At 40.8% G+C, this 19,335-nt stretch overlaps 1 protein-coding gene across 5 annotated transcripts in view; it reads right to left on the reverse strand.

Annotated features, from left to right (window-relative positions):
* Positions 1 to 19,120, reverse strand: part of SEPTIN7 (septin 7) — a 54,656-nt gene extending 35,536 nt beyond the window's left edge. For 2 of the 5 annotated variants that reach the window (XM_083578155.1, XM_083578154.1), the window contains exons 1-2: positions 18,719 to 19,120; positions 1,686 to 1,788 (exon numbers count right to left, since the gene is read on the reverse strand). In XM_083578155.1, the coding sequence (XP_083434281.1) occupies positions 1,686 to 1,695 (10 nt within the window). In that variant the 5' untranslated portion in view covers positions 1,696 to 1,788; positions 18,719 to 19,120. Of the gene's footprint in view, positions 1 to 1,685; positions 1,789 to 3,724; positions 3,818 to 18,718 lie in introns of those variants that run through there. The other 3 variants (XM_083578152.1, XM_083578151.1, XM_083578153.1) reach the window with 2 other exon arrangements.
* Positions 19,121 to 19,335: the final 215 nt, after the last annotated feature.

A 19,335-nucleotide genomic window follows, 5' to 3' on the forward strand; every position in this document is an offset into this window, starting at 1 on the left:
ATTGTAATATTGTATACTTGAAATATACTTGAAGTGAATACAGAGCCATTATTGGCCTGGTTCACATGTCCTGCTAAGCCAAATTATGGCCTAGTATATGGGTGGGGAACCTGTGGTCTGCAAATCGCCAGTGGGTCCACTTCAGCCTACAATGCCGTTTCCCCCAAACCACATTCAGCTGCCCATCAAGAACAGGACTGTGCAGCCAAGGCAACAGGATTTAATCCCCACCCATCAAAAGTGAAATTAGAAGCAGCCTTGCAGTTCTCCTTCAAATGAGTGAGTGGGTAACACCTCGTATCAAGCACCCACTCTGCTTAAAAGAGAAGTGCAGATCTGCTTTAAAGAGTGCTTTTGCAAAAGGCTTTAATATAGCCCCCATGTTCCTGTTTCAGCCTCCAGAGACTCTAAGGGGGTGGGGGCTGCTTTAAATACCTCTGCAAACAGCAAAGGGCTTTGAAGCTAGTTGTCAGGTATGTGGAAACCCCACATAAGCAATTTTGAGAGGTGGGTGGGGCTGCCCACCTCTCAATCACGTTACAGTGATGTAGTTGGCCATACATGGGCAGGGCATTTGGAGCCGAAAAGATTCTCATAGCTTAGTGGTGCTACACAAGCATGTGGGTTCCCAGAGAGGAGCTTGCAACCACTTGGTTCCTTCTTTGTTCTTTCTGCTGCCACCCCATGCTGAGCTAAGCCAACCTTTATCCAAACCCAGCCTTGTGGTCAAGCTCTCTCTAGATTCAACCACTTGGTTGAACCAAGCCAGAATGAAACAATGTTTTCCCTTCCTTTGCATGCTCTGATAGCTTCCAGATTGGATTACTGCAATGTGCTCTATGTTGGGATGCCCTTGAAGACAACTTGGAAGCCAGATTATTTCCCGGGGTCCCACTAATATCTCATAGAACCCCTGGTTTAAAACAACTGCACTGCTTGCCACATCATTTTCAGGCCCAATTGAAGTGTTCATGTTGGTGTTTAAACCCCTAAACCACTCAGGCTCCAAATATCTGAAAGACCACCTCCTTCCCTTCTGACCCTCTTGAAAACTGGGACCAGCAGGGGACTTCTTCTTGGTAGTTCCTCCACCCTCAGAGGTTTGGCAGTGGCCTGGGAGAGGGCATTCTTAGTGGCAGCCACTAAGCTGTGGAACTCCCTCACCACAGAGCACCTGCCACCTTCATTGTACAGCTTCCACAGAATGCTAAAGATGTACCTCTTTACCCAGGCCTTTGACATTTGAGGTGTAAATTTACAGAACCCATCTTAATTTTATGATCGTAAGTTGTTTCAAGCTCTTTTTAATATTATGTTTTAATGAGACCTTAGGGTGAAGAGCAGGCAATAAATAAATAAATAAGCATTATAAAGATTCAAGTAAATGTCTGTTCAAAGCTTTTCAACTCAACTTCTCCATTCCGCAAAAATCTAAACCTTGAAATCATCACAACCTGAATGTCTCGTGCCACTTGCTAAGAGCAGGGCAAGCATTTTCAAACCCTGCAATACACACTGTAACCACATTTAAACTTTCTTCCTTTGCGTACTCAAAGCAATGAACGTCCAAAGTGGAATTTAAAGTATGACACAGGCAATTTGTTAATATGTAAATCAACTTATTATCTATTATTTTTTAATAAAGAAGGCAGTCACCATTTGACACATGCTAAAGTACAACTTACCAACAACCATGAGCGTGAATTCAAACCCTCTCTTCACTGACTTTCTATAAACTTGATTGGGGAGATTTGCAAACCCCACATATCCTTCAAGGTTCTTCTGTTGCTAAGATAAAAATATATAAAATCATATTATCGTCTAGGACAATTATAATTTCATACTGATTATGGACAACTGTAGTAGTGCTTATTCTACACGTTAGTTACAAAAAGATAGTGCCTTCCCAGCACCTCAACTTGTATACACCCCCCTCCCTACTCCTTGTAAATATTTTTAGTCAATCACATAATTTTTGAAAATCTGAATACACAATGCAAGGGCATTCAGGACTCATGACACTTCTGTTCATGGCATGAACATACTGACTGACCCCAGAAGCAAACAGCAATGACTTGGAAGGTTATTCCCTGCTAGGAATGCATATTTTCAGATACCGCTCATTCTATCATCTGCAATAGGCAGACAACTTCAGCCATCTGTAAAAAATTTGTGGCTCCGTCATTTGACTGGCTCTGGCAAATGCTTCAGAAAAGCCTAGCAGTTGCCCAGGGCCAGGTGATTGGCTACAACTGCTTGTTGTGAGCCAGCTCTCATTTTAGGAAGAACTAGGAGAGTCTCAGCTGTGTGGTTTAAAAACAGTGGGTGGAACAGCATAGTTATGGCTTCCTACTATCCATTTAACTGTTATTTTAGATTGAAGAAATAAAATTCAGAAGTTAACAAAGCTCTGTTTGCTAACATTTCCTTAAAGCATTTTGTTCTCCAGAAAGCCTTTACAATGCCAGCTCAAGATTATGTTTTAATACATAAAGCAGGAGTTGTCAATTGCATGAGCTTTTTCATACAATACAGAACTATACCTCGTCACTTATTCTCATGCTGGCAGCAGCAATACAACTTCTCATCCCCATTTAATGGAAAGCAGGATTAAAATTGCTGAAAAGGAACTATCCTGCTCTCTTTCTTGAAAGGGGAGGAAGAGATATTTTCTCTCTCTCTATTTTTTTGAGGACTGTACAACTTTCAAAGACTAGAGGAAAACTTTAAAAAGAAGCACAGGAGTATGTGATGGAATGAACATCAGTAATGGGGTTTTAGCTCACTGGCAGGCCACTCACAGCAAGTAAGAAGCTCTTACAGATAACCAAATACATAAGGTAATTCCAATGTCCTAAATATGAGACGCTAACTTGACTTACATTAGCAAATGAAAACCAAAGAAATATGTTGTGTTGGTTTTACAAAAGTTTCCAGCAGCCAAAATATATTTGAACTGAAAGGTTCAATTAGGAAAAAATAAAGTGCACTAAGAACTATTAAGGTATTAAGCTTACTACATCTGAAGTGATTATTATTAGATATAATTGAATATGACATTTATTTAGTCTTATTATTTATCTTGATCTGTCCACATAACGTGGGGAGGGGAACCAGGACTGTACCCACTGGCTCTGCCCTCAACTTCCACATATCAAACAAAATGGTATCTAGAATACTATGCATGTATTAGCCACCACAGTTGTACCCAAGTTCCTAACTGTAGGTACAAACCCTCTATAAATGTTGAGGTGAAGGGCAGGGGCAGCAGAAGCACAGTGGTTGAGGGTGGGGGGAAAACCCTGTAATTCAATCTCCTTTTGTTGATGGAACAAATGAAGAAGACTTCAATAACACTGCAACTTTGAAACTATCTAATGTTATCATGCCCATTTATTAAGTTTTATGAAAAATACATTTTCAGAAATGGAATATTTTCTGGGAAATTTTACTCCCAATGAGCATGTAAGATGACACTATCACCTGCCTCAAGTTTTTTTTTTAAAGTACAGACTATTAAAAATAATAGGTGTGGGTAAAGTAATGTCACTTTTCACGAGTAATGTCATTGATATTAGCCAATAGGTGCCCAGTAGCACTTCTACATAGCATCATAGAAACAGACATACTGAAGGGGTAGGAAAGGGGGAAAGTAAGGTTCCTAAGAGACAGATATGTTGTCTGAGTGCTGGAGAAAGGCAATACCTGTACAAAGAATAGCTACCTTGGGAAAATCCATTTGGATCCCTTCTAACAAAGGCATAAATGAAGGAGAATGGGCTGCAAACAGTTGCTTGAAAAATCAAGATACTTACAGCTACTTTGTAAACAATGTGTTTCCATCATTCCAACCATCCAGATATAGACAAGACACAGCCAAAAGTCATAGTAGGTGATGAATTCCAGCAGTTCAGCAATATCAGGCAGGTGCAGATTTTCATATAGAAGAAAGAGAGGTAAAGAAGAGTTACTTACAATTGTTCAGACCACACAGTTAGCTATACTCTGTTTTTTTAGTACATTATCTAGTACCCAAACTACTAGTACAAAATATGCATTTGTGCACAGTTCTAGATCTGTTGCAAGAGGGTTACAAACAAGAAAATTATAGAATTGTAGAATTGGAAGATACTCAAAGGATTATCTATTCTATCTCCCTGCAATGCAGAAGTCAGTTAAATAATCCCTGATGGCCATCCAACTTCTGTTTAAAAACGTCCAGTGAAGGTTTTTAATGGCATGCAGTCATCACAAATGCCAAATCAGTAATTATATTATGATAAAAATATTATTTGTGCCATTTTTCTTCCTAGGACTCACCTAGTGAAAAAAGTTTGCAGGTACTCTGTGGCACCAGACCTTAAGGGGGAATCCTCGGATTACATTCAATGAACACAAGTCAACAATTTATGTAAGATCAACATAAAACAACTTCAGACAAGGATACCTGAAACAGTGCCTTTGTTCCTACTGATTTACACAATCACTACAATTATAAGCTCTCCAGGTCATGTTGCAGCCTATGGAAGTATAACTAGCGACCACTAGAGGAAGGGTATTTTCTATGAAACTTCAACTACCTTCCCCAAGAACTTCTGAGACTATCCACATTAATGATGTTTAAGTGTCTTTCAAAACACATTGTGCTCCGTAGTCTTCATTTAATCATAGAATTATAGAGTTGGAAAGGATGCTGAGGATCATCTAGTCCAACCGCCTGCAATGCAGGAATATGCAGCTGTCCCATATGGGGATCAAACCTGCAACCTTTGTGTTAGAAACACCACACTCTAACCAACTAAGCTATCCAGCTGGTGTGTTATAATTCAACTCTGCCCTTTCTTCCTGTTTTCAGGGTGTTTTTGGCATGAATTTCAGGGTGGATTTGATTTAAAACAAATCGATTTAAATCACTAGTCAGTCAGACTTGATTTAAATCACTAGTCAGTAAGACATGATTTAAATCTTTTTTTCTTTTTTTATTCAGAAAGACTTGTTCTTGCTGGTATAATCTTCATATTTACAACCAGAGGAAGGTTTTGTTTTTAGAATATTAAATTTTCAGAGTAGTTTTTACAGTTATATCAAAAAATACTGATTTGGTTATGCTATTAGAAACACATAGACAGATAATTATGAAATTATGGTGAGGCTTAAGAACTGTTTATATTTGGATAACTTTTCTGCTGTATTTGATTGGAAGGAGAAAAATAATCATTGCCTTCATAACAATTTAAACAATTTATTTAACTAAAATAGTAACATATTGATCCATGTTTGTTAACTGATGTGGTTAAACAATTGAAAAACTTAAAACAAATCCTTATTTCCTGATGAATAGCCTTTGGACTATAATGTCACTTAAATAGAAAACTATCTTTGGAAATATTTTTCCTCCAAAAGCATTTTATTTTAAAAATCCAATTTAATTTCTTTTTAAAAATCTGGTTTTTATTTTATTTTTAAATCACTGATTTTTATTCACCCTGTTGCATTTTAAGGTTGCTGTACAGCTCCCCAATATGAGCAGTGCTTTTAATAAATAATAAAAAACAATAAAGGGATTGGTAAGATCAAACCGCTGCAGGGCAAAGACAAATAGTCAATGTTACAGCTATCATAGCTTTCTGTGATGCTCCAGATGATTCTGTATGCTATTCACTGGAAATTCTCATGAGCTTTCTAGTACTTTGTTTCACTAGTTTGATCATGGTAACATACAATGTAATAGGTACATTTTGAATAGTTCGGTTCCTTAAACATAAAAGTGCAGTATGAAGAATCCCATAACAGTCATAATTTGCCTTAAAAATTAAACATGGAAACAGATTGAAAGAACAACCTGCACATTATGAGAAGATCATAAATATGATGCCAGATGAATATACATAACCCTGTACCAGTCTCGTAAACCCTTGAATTATCTGACAAGCAAGTCAAACTGCATCCTCTACTGGCAACTCATTCAACCCTTTCCATCTATTGACTCCTACACATAGCCCTTGTGTTTGGCTGCCAAGCTTTTCCCACAATAAAGCCCAAATGGAGAACTTAGTTAATATAAGCCCACAATAAAGCCCAAACGGAGAACTTCTTAAATATGCTGCTTCTGAATGGCCCTATATTAGCCAGCTACTTGGTTTGCAGCACACTACCTCCACATATAGTGGTCAAAGGGATGCCACAAGCATCTTCTAGGTAGTTGGGCCAACATTTATCCTTTTCCTCTCACTACTTAAGTCTACATCAAGCTTAAGGAAATAACACATTTCATATGCATTTTAGAATGAGTGAGTGAGCATATATGTCCATCCATCTCTCCAAGCCTGTGCTTCAGCTGTGAACTTGGGACAAAATGCTTGTACACCTCAGCAACAGAGAGCCTATGTTTACAGAACTCTCAATTTCTCCATATGTGCAGCACCTGAAGTATGCTGTTTATGCACATGTGACTGGTCCATAGTCATAAAGCCTTCACCAGCTTAAAAATTCTACAGCAGCGGCAGCAAATTAAGACCAGGAAGGTGGAACAGTATTTTTATTTCAATTTTCCAAACTATAAAAGAAACACCTGCCAAGTTACTAACAGTTCTATCATTTGAGCAACGAATTGCAGCGAGTAAAAAAAGTTAGCTGCTACAACTGGAAATAAGGAAACCTAGCTTGCAGAGTTAAAATGTTGTCATCTTGCCTAAAGTCAAGTCCAATATTTCCCAAAGTGCCTGAAAAAGCAGATCAGTTGGTTGCCTAGACAACCAATAAAATGGTCTACTTCTGAAAGTCCTAAGGCCTTCCTCAATTGGTCACAAGGCTTCTTGTGATTTCTGTTGAGATCTTCCAATCTGAAGTAACTATCTGACTAAATCACACATCACTTCAAAACTAGAATGAAGGCTGAATTGCGTCTTAACACATAGGTCCTTCCCCACTCCTGCCTAGTCTGGGAGCAACAAATCACAAACTTTGACTTGTAGTATCAAACCAGTTATCCCCAAACAACCAAGTGCTAACCAAGGTTTGTTCTTGGCTTAATGATGATAGTTTCTTTGGGGGAAACCATGAGTTCAGGTTTGGACACGGCTTGTGGCCCCAGAAGCACCGAGGAAGCAAAGAAGACACTTTTGATCACACTGATTATGCTTTATCATGAGATGCAAACAGCAATTGACAATAAAAATAAATCATCATCAACTCAATTAAAACTACATACCAATTAGCCATGTAAAAAAATCTTATATTAATAAAAAAGTCAATTTAAACCCCAACTGGCTATCTAACTGAAGGCAGACTGAAAATGCATGGGGTCAAACATAGAGGAGAGTTCAACAGGAGAGAAGCCACAACACAAAAGGCCACGTTCTCATGTTCCCAGCAGCCTGACCAAACCCACCAGCAGGCATGCAAATAGGGCCTCAATGGGTGATTTCAGAGACCAATGAAGATTATATGGTGTAGGTATGGCACACTCCTGTGTGATAGCCTCAACTATACTTTCAACTCCTAATCCCCTTCCTCTCAGCATGACTCATACAATTTAGATGGTACAGGGATATGAACAGTGATGTGAGTTTTCTGGAAAGTTTTCTATTTTCTTAAATTTAAAATCAATCAAGATTTAACCTACCATGTTCATTTACAATGGTGTGACTCAAACTAAGTTAGTTTACATCAGGGAAAAAAATCAGAGTGCGCTTGGTTGGAATGAAACATTTCCACACTGATTCAAAGCTTCACTTGGAAATTACTGAATACTTTACAACATGACAGCTTGATACGTTATTTAGATTTTAATTTTAAAGGGGCGTTGAAAACTATTAACATGCTCATTTGTGTGTGCATTTCCTAGGAATAGTCATTTGACTAGTACTGTATCAATTCAGTTGTTGATTTTTTCTTGTATTAAATTTACACCCCACATCACTAGATATGAACCTTGATTATTTGAATAAAAATAAACTGTAATTTATTCTTTTCAAGGACGTGGTTACTATGAAGCCTACCATACCCCTCTTGGGACTAAGAAGTTGCAAAATAAATTATTCCAAAACAATGCTTAAGAACACGGTGCTATGTCTACTTAGAAGTCCCACTGAGTTCAATGGGGTTTGCTTGCAGGAAAGCCAATATAACACTGAAGTCTTAGTTGAAATTAGTCACTATGCTAGCAAACCTCTAGCTTACTGCACAAAATTCCATTTTTCAATGCTACCAGGACTTGAAAACTAGTTCAAATTCCTAGAAGTCCAGTTAATCAGTTTCTTGGGATTTATTCAGCCTTGAAAAGCACATCTCAAGTCAAGAGAAATTTTCTCTAAAATAGGAACATAAAGCAAACAACTTTCTTTATTATTTGAATTACAAGCCAGCAACTGCTAGGACAAATCCAATTTGTCAGTGCAGAATGTAAAAGGTATGGAAGGTCCAGAGGTGACAATGGAACCTTCAGGAGGGAGAGAAGATGACTCATGCCCTTTCAATATCTATTTTGTCCTCTGACAGAGACTTACTGCTGACCAGGAATTAGATGTATCGTCTGCATTGAGTTAGTGAGTAGTTGCTTGTTGCTCCTGTATTTAGTTTTTCATTTAATAGCTTCAAAAATCTTCATTCAATAGAGAAAGGGTAGTACTTGCCCCCACTGTTACCCGAGTTTTATTAAAATCAAAACCAAACTAAATCAGGAAAAGGAAGGAATAAAGTTGCACTTTGTTCATCTTTAATGTTCTGTTAGCATGGTGTACATTTTTAGATGATTCTACGGATCTCCAAAATTTCACTTGCTGAGTTTGCTAAAGCAATTTACATCATTTCTGCTCTGGCCAAGTTGTCTCACAAACATGAACTCACAAACTGATCACTGAATCATCAATGAACCATAAATGTCCATGCTCTTCCACTGCACAACATGCAAATCAATTAAGAAAATCTATGCAAAAACAGGAAGCAGAGAACTTGCAACATTAGTGGAAGGCAAAACAGTACAAAATACAGAAGCAAAGACCTTTAACAACTGCTCTAATGAAAAAGAGACCAATAATTTTCTATATTCATCCTTTCCTCAACTTCACATTAAGCAGACATTCTGAAAGAAGGAAAGGTAAGTGCTAGAACAAAGCTGAAGTTGCTTAGCAACTTGAAATAGACATTACTATAGTTATTAAGTTGCTGTCATATAAACCTTCAAAGCTTATTTTCTTTATCAGAAGTAGTTTTCTAAATCCTTCCAGCAACACTTTCCCTTAAAGCAATGGGCAGAGAACTAGTGTGTGTGTTTGTGGGTATTTTAGTATGCATTATAATCCACAGCAAAACTGCACACAAAGTTTTATTGGCTCACTCCAGCCAGGAAATGAGTTTGGCTAGGGAACGTCTTCCTTCCCCCAGCTGCCATGTCAGGTATTCCAGAGTGGTGACCATAATCTAAGTTTAAGGTGCCATTTGACAATAAGCTTACACAGCTGAGTTTCTAACACTGATCAGGAGCCTCCAGTGTAGCCATGAACCTCTTCTAACTGAAAACATCACAAAACACGTCACTAAAAGGGTGAAACAAGGGTGGGACATAATGCACTTATACACGCTACAGCAACGCACGCAGGGGGCCGGGAACAGAACCCCAGTGTGAAGTGGTTGCTGATTGTACTTAGGATTGGTTTCTATACATTTTTTTTCTGCACAAGTATTCTACCTTTACCAAAATGTGTAAAAAAAAGTCACATCACTGAATAAAGGGTCCCATTTGTACTTCAGACATTTCCAAGCAAAACTAGATGTTTATTGGTTGCTATAATAATAATAATAATAATTTATTATTTATACCCCGCCCATCTGGCTGGGTTTTCCCAGCCACTCTGGGTGGCTTCCAACAGATTATTAAAATACAATATAACCATTAAGATATATTTACAACTAATCCCAGTGTTTACACTGGTTAGGATTACAGTTTATTATCTCTTGCTTAAAATGCATGCTATATTGCTTATTAAAAGAACCTTTTCTCACTATTAAATCAAGCTGTGCTAAGAAAATTACCGTACTTTTCTCTCTATAACACACAGATTTTTTTCTCCTAAAAAGTAAGGGGAAATGTCTGTGCGTGTTATTGAGCGAATGCGTGGTCCCTGGAGCCGACTGGCCCGAGTGCAGGGGCAAAAATCAGGCAAAAATCCAATCGCGAGAGAGAGGAAGCTGTTGCTTTCCTTCATTCTGCCTCAGGGTCTTACTGCCCACCCTCTTCTGTTTCGGTTGCTATTTGCTCAAACGGAACAAAGAGTAGGCAAATCCCCTCCCCTCCAGGCAAGCAGAGGGGAAAGGAAAGGATCGCGTCCTTCCTTCTAATTCCTCTCCGTGCTCTGGTGCTGCTGCGTCCAGGGAAGCATTTTAGGGACTCGCAGGCAGCCGGAAAACATGCAGGTGGGAGAGAGGGGGGGGCTGGCTTGGGTGGGTGGGGGGAAACTTTTGCCTTCCTTTCCTCCCTCCCGTTAAACTCCTCTCCTCCATTCTTAGCCAGCTGCTTCTCTGCACACCCCTCTCGTGCGCCTTGTCCCTTCTGTGTTTTTCCTTCCCTCCCGACTTAAAACCTGGTTACAAAGCACGGATCCACATGGATCCTCAGGATCTTTGCATTGGGTCACCCCAAATTCACCATCAGATCACATAGCATGTCCATGACTACAGCCTGCACGAAAAAAATCATGCACCCACTGTTGCCTGGGGCTGCAATGGTGCAAAAACGTGGTTACAAAGCAGGGGTCCACATGGATCCTCAGGATCTTTGCATTGGGTCACCCCAAATTCACCATCAGATCACATGTCTGTGGCCACAGCATGAGGCACAAAAATGATACATCCACTGTTTCATTCAGAATCCCCCCCCCCTTGTTTTCCTCCTCTAAAAACGATGTGCGTGTTATGGTCAGGTGCGTGTTATAGAGCGAAAAATACAGTACTAGAATTATACAGTTGTACCTTGCTTTTCGAACAGCTTAGTTCTCAAACGTTTTGACTCCCAAACACCACAAACTCAGAAGTGAGTGTTCCGGTTTACAAACTATTTTTGGAAGCCGAACATCTGACGGGGCTTCCGCGACTTACAACTGATCGCAGGAAGCTCCTGCAGCCAATCAGAAGCTGCCCTTTAGTTTCTGAATGTTTTGGAAGTCGAACGGACTTCCGCACTGAATTCCATTCGACTTCTGAGGTACGACCGTGCATGCAATTTCTATGCTTAAATACAGCACACATTTTGACATTTCTTCATATCACACTCATATACACACCTGAGCAAGCCCATTTACTTGTGAATTCAGTGCATAGTACTTCTCAGAGGCATGAGCAAATAGATACCAGTTAAAACATTATCTTCCCATTAGATGGGAAGCAATTGTTCCTCTTTGGTTGGTAGATTCACAAGCACTCATAATTTGAGCTTTGAACTAAACATAGTACTTGACATACAGGTGGCAAAAATATATATAAGATCAGCGGGCTCAGCAACTTAACCTGTTAAGATATTCTTTGGACTACTGTGTGTCTCTTATCATGTCAGTTTATGTGAACTAGATCAGAGAAAACTAGCCAACTGAAAAGAGCCAAGTTCCCATGCCTTGTAAAATATGTCTACTAAATGCACATGCTGCAACTGTACTGTGCAATATATGCATGTGCAGAGAGGGTGGCATGGATATGAAGCCAAGATCCGGTACTTAACTGAGAAATGAACTTGTACACTGTACTGCAAAGCTACAGATAAAGGTGATCTCTTCTCACAGAACAATTAGGACAATACTTAGTGTGTGCTTCCAATTCTTCTTTTGAGGTCAAATCACCTGATGTCATGTGACAAGTGAGTGACAGGTGAACAGCCCTGCTCACTTGTCAAAGTGATCTACAGGGGATGGGAAACTTTTGCCTCCAGCCATCACTGCAAGATAAAGTTTATTGTGACTTCTGTATGCAAATCTCTCTATATATCATAAGCCATTCCAGCTAACTACAGTGCATAAAATCTTTGTCAATTTTAAGTTCCAATGAGTTATAATTAAAGCAATTTCACTATTCAGTCTGCTTTAACTACCATGTGATCTTCATGCTGGAATCTACTTGAGACTTTGAGATACTGGAGACTGCCAAAAATAGTGGGGTTTTTTGCCATCAAAGCTAGAATTTTAAAAATGAATAAAAAGAGGAAGTACTGTATTTTACAGGTCAACAACTTACTTATGTCTTGTTTAAATATTATGAATAAATTATCTGCTTTGTACCTGGTGCTTCAGGAGTTTTAAGAAACAACAACATGCAGTTTTAAAATCAGTGGTTGAAATCAGTGCAGTTTTGAAAGATTCAGTTCACCAAATTGATTCAAAATGGTGCCCAACTGTATCTAAGCAGACAAAAACCTTTTCCTTGAGCTTAGCAATCATCAGGCAAAATCTGCTTATATCTTAAGAGGTGCCCAAATGCACATCAAACAAACAACTTTCCAACATATACAGCAGATATCAGTAAATAAAAATAAAAATATCAGTATATAAAAATATACTGATATCAGTAAATAAAAATAAAAATGCTACAGGAAAGGGTCTAATGCATGTTTTTAAATGTTCAATTCAACAGAGGGCCACAGTGTTTAGCAAGAAATGCCAGTCAGTTAAACAAAGGTGACGGGAGATACGCAGTGGCATGCAATTCAGTATTAATTACTTGGTTACCTACTGCTCTGATACACTGATCAGATCTTCTGTCTGCAAATTACTTACCAGTGCAACACCTATCAGAAATGCAATTCAACAAGCACAGGAAAAACACAAAAACTATACTGAATTAGAAAAAAACAGCACTCTTGCTATGTTAGACTTCTATGACTACAATCCTAACTATACTTGTCAGGGAACAAATCCCACTGAATCCAGAAGGACTTTTCAATAAACTTGCTGAAGATAAAGATGCATGCTTGACCAGAAAATGTCATCCATCAGAGCAACCAAATAAGATTCAGCCCCATGGCTAGGCCTGAACCTAGACTGGAATGGATCTAAATAATCTGATTATCCAAGAATGCTTGCAGATGCCCTGGAACCGCCTTCCTCAAGAAGTGGGTGATAGGTATGTAGCAGGTATTCCAGTCCAAGGGGGTCCAGATTTATTTAGGAGTGGTCACACCACCACTTCTTTCAAGGCAGCAGGCACCATCCTGTCATGCAATGAAATTTTAAACACATATGCTAGAATTCTGACCTGAGTGTACTTCAAGACAATTCTTTGACTCATAGTATAATGCAGATTTTAGATCAGGGACAACAAACCTCATGGCTCCAGATGTTGTTGGACTACACGCAGGCATGTCAAACTCCCAAAAGACTGTGATCTACTCCCAGTATAAAAAAACTGGCAGTGATCTACCCATTGTCATTGGAGGGAGGAGGAGCATTCGTGGAGTGGATGGACTGCCCAGAGTTGTTGAGCTTTTTTGCAGAGGATTGCCCAGAGTTGTTGAGCCCAGGGTCATTGAGCTTTTTCAGGGTAGGATTGCCCAGAGTTCTTCAGCTTTTATTTGTTAACTTCCAGTAAACTTTATTTAATCCCGCAATCTACCAGGATTAGCCGGGGATCTACCAATCTACTGGTTGGACATGCCTGGACTACAACTTCCATTGTTCCTGATCACTAACCATGATGCTGGCTGGAGCTGATGAGAGTCCAACTCTGTTCATATCAACAAGGACTTTTGCAAGGACTGAAGTACAGGGAATTAAACTGTCAGGAAATTTTGTAGCAGAAGTCTTAGATAAAACAAGCACTTCCTCTAAAATACTGAGGAAAATCCAAGTAGATATTTAGGACAAACAAGTTTGTACAATATGGATCAGTTAAAAGTAGGAATCTTTTTTTAGCTGGTGTAGGCAGTCCTCAACCTGCAGGCCAACTTTGACATGTCGACAGGGCCACCCACATGGCAATTATCTAATTAAATTTTCTGGTCAGAAATAATCTATAATCAAATTCAAATAACAAGTAGAAAATACTGTTTCAATTAGAACAAGCGAGCATGCACTTATAAAGGCTTCCTGCATGTACAAAGTGAACAGTTTAAGCCAGGAATAGGCAACCTAAGGCCCGGGTGCAGCCCAATCGCCTTCTCAATCCAGGCCAGCGGACGGTCTGGGAATCAGCAAATTTTACATGAGTAGAATGTGTCCTTTTATTTAAAATGCCTCTCTGGGTTATTTGTGGGGCATAGGAATTTGTTCTCTTTTTTCCAAAATATAGTCCAGCCCACCACATGGTCTGAGGGACAGTGGACTGGCCCACAGCTGAAAAAGGATGCTGACCCCTGGTTTAAACCATGGTGCTAGCAAGACAGGAGTTAAAATTGGATCAGAGCCATGGAGAAAACAATTTAAACTCCAATGGGGCTGAAAGTTACTATTTGCTCGTGTCCAAGTGTTATTCACAGTGACTTAGAAGCTATCCTCAAGGTTACATTAGCATGCAGAATCTTTACACAAATTTTTCAAGAACAGATATCACAAGCATAATGCACAACATTTTCAAACAAGCTAAGGTTGTTTGGCTTTGTGGGTAAACTGAAGAAGAGGATGTGGTCTTAAAAGTACATTTCAGAGCTCTACTAAACACATCCATTCAACTTCAACGTGGCTTTCATCTTCTGCGATTCTTGGCAAAGATGTTCTGAAAGGCACATACATCTTAAGGAACTTAGAACTTGGTCTGATCCTCTAGTAACCTAATACTAGTCATAAATTGTTGACTTCCTGGGAATAATCTAAGATCTACCTCATAATGACTTATACCAGCGTACCTAACCTGAAGCCCTCCAGATCTTGCTGCAACTACAACTCCCATCATCCATTACCACTGGTCACACTGCCAAAAGGTGATGGGTGTTTCAGCCCAACATCACCTGGAGGGAACCACACTGGCTGCCCCAGATGTTCAAACTGGATTTCATTATGCTACTACAGCTTTACTATATCGCCTACATTAGTTATGGGTACTGGGTTGGGTTTTTTATTTTATTTTATTTACACACACACACACAAGTTTACTGTTAGCAGAGATTTAATGTGCTGCCAGGGCATTAATGTAAACTCACAAGCAAGTGGCTGTACCTCCACAGCTACTACAGTAGTCTTTCTCTGGTTGGAAAGTATGTTTCAAGTTGCATCTCCTGGTTACAGTAGTTAAAATCCAACAATACTAGTTAAAATCCAACAAGGTTACAATCTTTCCAACCCTGAAAGCCATGCAGTACTTTCAGCTGTACTGTACTGTATAATACCTGATGAAACAAGCAGCTTTGGCTAGAAAGAATCATCGAGCTTTCTAGCCCACTGAGTATGTTGCAGAAAATCAGGAGTGGGGCTTTACAGGCTTCATCCATAAGCCCCCTCCCTTAAGTTACGTTATTCTGTGTCCAAGCAGAACAGAGTAGCAGTTGAACTACACTGCACTTCTTTTCCCGCTCCCTATGACATGAAAGCCTGGATTCCCATGATCAGACAAGGCATGAACCATATGTAAAATTTGGAAATATGCCAATACAGTCACACCATCACGTGTCTCTGATCTTCTCTTAGTGCTCAGCTGAAACCACAACCAGAAATAGTCAGCCAGCCACTGACGTTCTGCAGGTAGGGCAGGACTTTTGTATATGGCTGCCTCAGCCACTTGGAACTGCTCAATAGGCACTGCTTCTCCTTGAGCAAAGTTCTCAGGAATAAAGCACCTGGTGTGCACCAAAACCACCAAAGATTTCAATTTCTTTTCAAGGACATCCCATACTCCACTGCATGACAGTCTATACACCATAATGGGTATGCACATTTACGATGCTACCAGTAATCACACGATTTAGCTGGATTAATTTAGGGTCTGACAATCATATGTACAGCTACCACAACAAAGTGAGTTGCAAGCTTAGCTCATATTTGAAAATGTAACCCAATTGTACAACCTTGAAGCACCCCACCAAGCAGAGTGTAAATCCAAGACACAGTAATAAATTACCAAAGTCTGGTTTAACCAGACTTGGCATGGATTGAGTAGGACAGGATCAGCAGGACAACTGAGGAATGTTCTCATTTGAATGCTAGGTATTAGGTCAACACCACTGTAGATAGCAACCTTTTACAATAAGGCCTTTTGTGGTCACTCTGCCCAATGTATATACAACACCAAGGAATATCTGTGCATGTTTTTCCAACTAGAAAAAGTGTAAGCACACAAACTGAAAACTGAGAACAAATGAAGTTGTATGCCAGATTTTAAAAGCTGCCATGTGAAAGCAGATGTGATGCTATGCCATTAATGACCAATTCTTCAGAATACCAAAGCATTCCCCAGGGCTTTCCTGCCTGTTTATTTCCTGCTAACTTGCTGAAATGATGAAGCATATCTACAGTTATTTTTCAGAGCTGACTGATAATAAGCAATGCTTGTGTTTTAATTTTTAACTGAGTTCAGCAGGGAAACTTGCTTTGTTAGAAATCATGCAGTTAACATGAGCTGCTTTATAACTGATCTTGAGTCTACAAAGTTAAGAATCGTTTTCAGCTTTTGCAACACTGAAGGCAAAGCTTCAAGCTAAAGAACAGGCATTGAAAATATCTCATCTCTAAAGTTATTACAGAGGACAAACTAAGAAATGTGATTTCTACAGCTAGGAACAACCCTAAAAGTCAGGTAACAGAAAGTTACTCTTGAAATTATGATTTTCTAAAGCCAATCATGGAGAATCCTTTTCCGTAGCTTAACTTTTAGTAGCTCAAAATGCAGTTAGATAACAAGAAAACATGAAGCAATTTACCACGTCATAACTGCATAGCCTTCAAAGCATTCCACTCCCACCCAGCCCCCAATTATATTCCCATGGCCTACATGGAAAATTCTGGCATAAAAGCACATGCTACAACCCTGTACAAAATTTAGTTACTTGAGAGGACAATCCTTATCCACTTTGGAGTAAACACCTTTTAACTCTGTAATACGTCCAAACAAGCATAGTTTCACATTCCACTTCTGTTTATGTGCTTAGAAGTAACATAACTGCTGCTATGATAGCCACAATCTCTCAAGCATCACCTGTACAAACAGCCTCAACGGCAGCAATTTTGTGAAGGTATAATTGTATTTTTCTGCTGAAAGTACAGGTCTGAGATATAACTATTTATAAATACCCCATAAATATCTCAAAGATGAAATCTCAGCAAAGACGTAGACCTGTAAAAATATTACACCTTTAGGTTTAGGAAAAATAAGCACTTAGTCGCTGTATCATGAAACAACTGTTTGAATATGGAAACAGTATTTTTCAGTCCTACAAGAAATAGCTGTCTTTTTCTTTAAAAATTAACATGTGTAAATTTTTACACATATCTTTGAAAAGAGTGTCAAAAACCACCATCTTTAGGATGGCAAAATGAAGCAAACATTTTCGCCCGTGCAATCCTAATCACTTCTATATAGAAGTTATATAGCAGTTAAATTCAAAGGAACTTACACCTAAGTAAGAATGTCAGTACTGAGCTCTTAAGTTTATCACACTTTCAGCAGATTCAAATATTTGAACATGGCCACATATACCCATGAACATAGTGATATATGCACACTGCTTCTTCGTGTGCAGCTGCTTTTTCAGGGTGGGACCAGAGAACAGGAGCAAAATCATGCTTTCCGTCTTCAAAAAAAAAAGCGTGCTTCCCTCCCAAAGAAGCATCTTTCAACACTGCAGCTGCTTTTATTTAACAGAAACCGGGAGCATCACGCTATTACTGTGTCCAGCCCCATTCACTTCTGACTAATACACCTTCATTCCTGCCCTTCCTTCTTTCCTGTTCTGAGATTTCTTTTTTTTCCCCGGTCCCTCCCAGCTCGCCTCATGCATATTTCCAGCGCTCCTCGATTCCTCCCATCAAATTCCATCCATCCGAAATTTGGGGACTAAACTGGGGAGGCCGTGGGGGGGGGGGAGAGATAACGATGCAGGGAACGAGAAAGCAGCTCTTTTTCCCCAAGCGTTTTTCGTTTCACTGCATTAAAAAAAACCCGAATTAAGAGCAAAAGTGCGGGGTGGGGAGCAGCAGAAAAGGAGTCCGCTGTAAAATAAGACGCAGGAAATGGTGTGTGTGTGTGAGAGGGAGAGAGAGAAATGAGGTTGCAGCCAGCATTTCTTGCAAGGGTGAGAAAGAGAGAGAGAGCTGCATAAGGCTAGAGTGGAAAGCGTTGTAAAAAATAAATGGAAAAAAGGGGGGGGGGGCTTCCAGGCGTAGAAGGGCGAAAAGAGAGAGATTTGAAATAGAATTTTTTTTTAAAAAAAGAGAGTTGGTGGGGAGTTTGCTGCAAGGGGGCATCGCCCCCACCCTGCTGCACGGGGCTTGGGACGCCCTCTTCAAAAAATAAAACCAAAATGAAACCCCCACGACCCGGATTTGGGAGCGGGAGGCGGGCGGCGTCACCTTCGCCGTCTCCGCCAAGAGGGCGAGCAGGAAGCTTGAGGCACGGCCACCATGTCACGGCTTCTCCTCCTCCTCCTCCTCCCCGCTGCGGAAGAAGGGCGGGCGGGGGCGCCTGAGGGAGGGCCGGGAGACCCCGCCGCCGCCGCCGCCATCGCCCCTCCAACTGTCACAGGCGCCCGCCCTCAGCGCCACCCGGCGCCGCCATCCCTCCGTTCCCTCAGGAGCCCGGGCTAGAGACTCACCCATGGCTGCTCTCCGAGGCGGCGGCGCTGCTGCTGCTCTCGCTGGCGTTCGTTCCCCTCAGCCGCGGCGGCACGGAGCGAGCTGCCCGCCCCCTCAGTCCGTCGTCTGGCGGTGCTGCTGCTGCTGCTGCGGCTGCTACTACTACTATACTGCCGCCGCCGCCGCCCTACCGATTCTCCAAAGCCCCTACGCCGTCTCCGGTGCGTAGCCGCGAAGCAGCCCGACGACGCCTACGCACACGTAGGGCTGAGGGGAGGCCTGAACGAGCGGGCGGACTGCGCTCAGCTCCCCGTCCGCAGCCTCTTCCGGCCTCGCGTGAGATGTCGCGAGAATTCTTTCCCCTCCACTCCCTCCGTTTTTCATGCGGCCCGCCGCCGCCGTCCTCCCGCCCTTCCTCACCCAATCGCTTCGGTGTCGAAGGGGTTCCGTTTCCGCCATTTTTGTCGCGGGCATTCCCCCTTTCTCTCCCCCCCCCCCAAAGACACCCTTGTATATGCTTGTAAAGTCCTCCTCCCTCATGTTGCTCCTCAGGCAACACGCCTCATGTTTCAGTTGTAAGTCTTCTGTTTCAATCCTGAACAAGGATGGGGCTTCAAGGGCTTCAGGCTGAGGGAAC

This window comes from Podarcis filfolensis, assembly GCF_964270895.1.
Source record: "Podarcis filfolensis genome assembly, chromosome: 12".
Lineage (NCBI taxonomy): Eukaryota > Metazoa > Chordata > Lepidosauria > Squamata > Lacertidae > Podarcis > Podarcis filfolensis.